The sequence below is a fragment of the Echinops telfairi genome, unplaced genomic scaffold, assembly GCF_000313985.2.
Source record: "Echinops telfairi isolate 266 unplaced genomic scaffold, ASM31398v2 ScPeMD7_7467;HRSCAF=8505_0, whole genome shotgun sequence".
NCBI classification, from domain to species: Eukaryota; Metazoa; Chordata; class Mammalia; order Afrosoricida; family Tenrecidae; genus Echinops; species Echinops telfairi.
This window is the reverse complement of record NW_022111367.1, coordinates 8,903,961-8,909,960: the sequence shown is the minus strand read 5'-3', so window position 1 is coordinate 8,909,960 and position 6,000 is coordinate 8,903,961. Positions and strand designations below refer to the sequence as shown.

Genomic DNA, 6,000 nt, shown 5'->3' with positions numbered 1-6,000 from the left:
GTCTCCAATGTCCACCCTCATCATTCCCTGGGGATCTTTCTATTCCCCTCCCCTGCTGTTCCGCTGCACCCCCACTCCCACCCCAGTGCCTTGCCTCGGCATGGCGGGGTCAGATCAGGCGCAATTCCCACACTGTGTTCCTGGGGATCATCACCATCTTTGACCCTGGAGAAGACGTGTTCATCTTTCATGAGATTTTTGGGTTTTTGGTACAAAATCATAGAAAGATTTGTTAAACAGAAATATAAAAACGTGAAGCTATTGTTTATCAACATAGCTTCTGTTCTATACACTTTAAAAAAGTTGTATTAGCATGCAATTCGATAGTTCAATCACTCAATCATATCAAGGAGAATTGTACAATCATCACCCCGTTAGCCCTAGAACAGCCCTCCCCCCCATGGAGAGACTTCTGCGAGTCTTGTGTGTGACCGTCCCTTGAGGACGGCATGTTTTACACCACAACGAAAGTGTGTTGCTAACTCCCGGACATCCTAGTCAAGCTGCTTCCGTAGTTGCCCTCTTGCTGATTCCATGGGGTATCTGTGCTGGTAATAACTTTTGTTAATGATAACTCTGGTGCTGATAACAATTTTTATTTAGTGCCTACCAGATGTCCGATGGTGTTTCAAGCTTGGGCTATGCCAGTTAATAAAATAACTGCAGGGCTTACATTAGAGCCGAGGAAGTGATGAAAAAAAAGTAAACATAATCAGTAAATTATACTCGTATATGGTGATAGGCGGTAATAATGCTACCATGGGCTTGGGAATATGTGCTTGGAGTGGGTTGTGATGATGATAATTAAATCAGTGAGAATGAAGGTATTTTATTGGAAGACTATCGAGGTGGCAGAAAGTAAGCTGGAGAAAGACATGCTAATTGCCAGTGTCCAAGGGTTTGCTAAGGCTAACAGTGAGAAATGAAATTGGACCAAACACCAACTGGTTTTGAAAGCACAGTGTTAAGACTTTTCGAACATTCTGTGTAGCCGGTGAATAGCGTACTAAGGAATGGCGTGGCAGCCATGTCTGATGGGAGAAGGGGAATCCACATCTGCCCAAGGATGATCCCTATGCAGCAGAGGCCCGGCATGCCTCCACCCTCTCCCCTTTTCACAAGGTGACACCAGCCATCCCTCACATGCCGCTCTGCTTCTCGTTGAGTCCGACAGTCGGTTGGAATAACCAAATTGCATTCACAGACAATACTCGCAGTCATGAGGCCTTTTAGGGAGGTTAACAGGTTACAAAATATAAGAACACAGGTTTCTGGTCCACAGAGCCTCTTCTCAGCCACGCGGGCCGGCATGCCTCTCTGGTCTTCAGCCTCTCAACCACACGCTCCTGTGGCTTTTGCCCTGCTCCTCCACATGTTACAAAGCTCCTTTAGGTGATTTAGTTCTTGTGCAAGGAATATTTCACTTCTGCTTTAGGCAGGCAGCCTTTTCATTAGAGATTCAGGGACCCAAATTCCTTCCATTTTGGGGGTGGTGGGGTGGGGTTCACGCTCTCTTTAGGCTTCAGAGTCCACAGCGAGGTGGTGTGCATGTGGCTGGGGAGTGGTGTCGGGAGAAACTGGAGGTCAAGCGGGAGACTTGTCATGGGCTAGAATGTGGCCACATGGCCAACCGGAGGGATGCATACCACAGGGTTCGAACCACAGGTTTGCACCAAAGGATTCAAACCAATTAGCCACGCTGTGCAAGAAAGATGAGGCTGTCTGCTCCTGTAAAGATTTACAACCCCCCCCCCCCCAAACCCTGTGTAGGGGTACTATGAATCTGCATCAACTCAATGGTAGACAGTAGTTTTGGTATACAAATGATCATTTTAATACATTTGTAACATTGTGATTATATTCAGAAACCATAATTCCAAAAAAGCTTGCAGTGATATAATAGAATATTGATGATTAATTCCTTTTACTAATACTTTATATATGTATGTATGTGTGTATGTATGTGCCTTTTCACATAGAGCATACTGTGCTATAGTTGAATATGCACCTTTACCCTAATGTATTCCAGTCCAATTAGCCACTTGCCTGTCAGTTTGTTGTACTGTGGTAGCTTGCATGTTGCTAAGATGTTGGCAGCTAGGCCACCAATATTGCAAATATACTATGAGTGGTTTTCAGCTGAGCTTCCAGAGTAAGACAGACTAGGAAGAAATTCGTGCATGAAAGCCACATGCTTCCCAGCAGAACATTGCTCCCTCACTTGCTTTGGGCCCGTCGTCGTCATCGTCAGGAGGATCCCCTTGGTGAGACATTGGTGCAAGAGCTGCAACAATGGGTTTGAACATGCTGCCGGCGTGAAACGGCTGCATGATGCAGGCTCAGGCAGCATTTCGCTTCGTTGCACAGAAGGTTGCTATGAGTCAGGTGAATGGAGGGTTGCTGACAACAGTAAATTTCAGTTCTTGCCTGCACTTGGAAAATGATCAACGTCACGGTGCAATGATTCATCTAGATAAAGGAGATTTTTATTGAGTTGACTAACTTTGGACATAGCTGGAAAAGGCATGTGCTTGCCTTTCTTTTTCCCGCTTGCTTGTTACCTTTTTCTTCTACTCAACGGCTGCCAAGAATGGACATTGCAGCCCGTGAAGTTCACTCACAAACACTGGTTTAAGGAGTCCCTTTTAAAATGTTTCTGTTTCCCTGGTTTGGAGCCAACTGACATGTTTTTCTGAAAGATGTTGCATTTATACTTTGCTAAGTTTTAGGAGCCAAAGGGATCATTGGGCATGCAGAGAAAGCTCTCTACAGAGCCTTTGTGTGAACTGGTGGTTTGTGGGCACGTCAGGGTTGCCAGGCGCTGGAATTGACTTGATGGCAGTGAGCGGACTGGTTTGGGTGCATGTGTGAAGGCCTAGGGCCGGCCCACGAGAGGGTGGTAATGTGGTCTCTGGGGCCCCTCCGGATGATCACTCTTCACTGCTGGGCCATGCTTGGACACCCATCTCCTCCCACTACAGGGAGCAGCCCTGGCAGACCCTGAGACTTGGAGTGAGCCGGGCCTGGGAGGGGTGGCGCTAGAAATGAGTCCAGAGGCTGAGCCAGCGCTCCACTAGCTGAATAAACACGACTATCCGTCGACAGGTTGCCACCAAGCTTCCTTTTGTCTCCTGAAAACAACGTTAATTTTTGTTTCTGTTTCTTTTTGATAGCAATCCTCACCCATTTTCATTTTAGACAACTTGGAAAATGAAAAAAAACAGACATAGTGTGTGAAGGTCTTTCTCTCGAGAAATTGCACTTAGCTGTAACAATATTTCTTTTCTTTTTGGTCCTTCCAGGCAAAGCCAAAGCTCATTGAGCCACTGGACTATGAGACTGTCCTTGTTCAGAAGAAGACGCAGATCTTGAATGACTGCCTCAGGGAGATGCTGCTTTTCCCCTACGATGACTTCCAGGTGGGTCACTTCGCGGTTTCCCTAAATAGAGCCCTGTGCTCGGTTTGGGCACAGGCCATTATTTTCGACGTGTTTATTATTTGGTGAGCTGATTTCTGGAAAGAAACCATGAGGTACCAGAGGAAGGAAATGAAGTTATGCCATTATGTTCTAGGCATTCGTACGTGAGTTGAACTTTGAAGTGGTATTGGTGTCCGCTCACATGTGTACGAGTATGTGTCTGAGAGGGCCTAAAGAGTTTGTGGGAAAACTCCAGCCTCTACTAATTCCATTTTCCTGTGGCTGTCGGAAGCCCCCTCGTGTACGTGTGTGAGCTTTATCTTAACTAACAGTGCTCTGCCCAGCTCTTCAGAGATGATGCCGCCAGTCTTTCTGGGGGTGACCCATGGCCCTTGACCTGAAAGAAGCTTCCAGGCTATTGAGGAGCAGAGATGATAGTCTTCTCCCAGGAAGCTCGGTGCTGTCTGATGCCTGGCAACTGGGACTCTCCTCATTGTGCCTGGAAGTCCTGGCTCCTCCCTTTGCTCTCTTGGGACCGGTTTCATTCTCCCTTCTTCTGCGCCTGCTGCTCTTCCCTGAGTCTCTTCCTGATGCTCACACTGCCTAAAGCCCTGGGAAATGGACCCCGGGCCTGCCTTCCTCGTAAGCTTCATTGATTCATTATAGTTTAAAAATGCTGAAGACTTAAAAAAAAATCTAACCAAACAAGAAATACTGAAATAACTGATATTCAAAGCCTCCCCCTGCACCTTTTGCAAAAATCTCATTCCCCAGAACACGGCCTTTTATATTCACTTCTGTGCATAACCAGTTGTTTAACAAAGCTTCTGAGATAATCATTGCTTGTCTCACCACCCCCGCCCTTTAAATTTGAAACAAAGGTGAGAATTTTCACAAATATTTGCCCTCTCCAACTTTTAGCGATACATGTACAGGGGAAAAAAGAGAACATAAAACCCACGATGATTCTTTAGTTCTTTCCTGAGCCAAACATCCCACGGGAAGGAAACCAGCCGTCTGCAAGGCTGAATTGCATGAAAGGCAGTTGGAGATCGTGCTTGGAAACGTCAGGACAAACAGACCTCGGAGCTAATGGACAGATTCACAGCAACCTCAGAATGATGCCTTTTGCCTGTGATTTTGGCAACACATTTATTAGCATGAGAAGCACACGAGATGATTACAAATTACAGCACACACTGGCATATTTTTCCTGTACTGGCCTAGGAGGAAGCCAGAGGTTATCTCGAGGTTCTTTGACAATGAAATATGTGTTCTTCTCGGTAGTCATTAGGGTAATAAAGCAATTTTGAAATTTTCAGTCTAGAATGCAAAGTTTTATTAACTGGCCTGAGCTAACATTTTGCTTTAGGAACAACAAGCCAAAGGAAAAAGGTGGAATTAATTTAGTCTCATCTTTTATCCCAGGGACAAGGGACCTGGATATTTAACCTTTTGTGGAGTGGGGTGACTGAAACAGTGAGAAAACCCCTTTGTTGGTTTGCCTGGAACGATTTCTCCTGTCGTGCCCCCCGATTTCCTAGGCACATAGGTTCTGGGAGAGGCAGAGGTCTCATCCACATTTTCCTGGCTGAGAATAAATGAAGAAGTATTGCTTTCTATTTGGGGAGAAGCTTGCTCGCCATCACTGCAATTGTGATGGGCCCCAGTTACGTTTCTGTGTTGCTTGCTTTCTGGTATGCTGCCATCTTCGATCAGGGAAGGCCATGTTCACTGTGCCGTCTGGAGCCCTGGTGGCTAGTGGTTCCTCACTGCACTGCTGACTGCAAGGTCAGCCGCTTGAGCACTCCGGCCATGCCCAGGGAGAGAGACAGGAGGCCTGCGTCTACTAGCATCAACAGTGCCAGTCCCTGCCCTGTCCTACAGGGCCTCTATGAGTCAGCCTGGGCTTGATAACAGTGAGTTTGGCTTTTAGGTTCTTTTTGTTGAATGTTTGTAAAACTGATGACTATAACAACTCTTTAGTTTTGGGGGAAATTAGATAATTTCGAAAACTGAAAAATTCCGCCTATGTAGTATACTTCCTCTGGTAGTTACTGAACCTATGTGGTTCTTAACGCTTTGTGACTGTAGGGCATTTACGTGACACTGAATGTACATTGGAGATGTAGGGGTTGGCAGTGAGGTAGCGATGACCTGTAGGATTAAAACACTTCAGATGAAGAAATGTACGTTGACTTTTCACTTACCAATCTCTGCGCGATGGAATGCAGAGTCCAGGGCATCCACTCTTTCAGCCAGAGTGTGACCATTGATAGCAAAGCATGATTCCCTTTGAAGCGGAATTCCTGCCTCGCGACGTGGATGAGGACTTTCTCCACAGTCGCAGCCGTCGCACTTCGTCTGCGTTGGGCGTTTGTGCTCTTGTGCTCGGGCTTGTTGCACAGTTGACTGGGGTTTGTACAATGATGGAGAATGCTAGACGCTGAAAATGGTAGTTAAGTCGTAGGAGTCCCTGGTTGGTCCAAACACTTGATGTGCTCTGCTGCTACCTGAGAGGCTGAAAGTCTGAGTCCAGGCTCGGGTGCATTAGAAGAAAGGCCTGGTGATCTGCTTCCAA

General features: G+C 46.5%; 1 protein-coding gene across 1 annotated transcript in view; it reads left to right on the top strand.

The window, feature by feature from the left end:
- Positions 1 to 6,000, top strand: part of DOCK9 (dedicator of cytokinesis 9) — a 215,185-nt gene that overhangs the window by 29,250 nt on the left and 179,935 nt on the right. Inside the window, exon 2 of the mRNA XM_045283765.1 lies at positions 3,303 to 3,419. Within this exon, the coding sequence (XP_045139700.1) occupies positions 3,303 to 3,419 (117 nt within the window). The remainder of the gene's footprint in view (positions 1 to 3,302; positions 3,420 to 6,000) is intronic.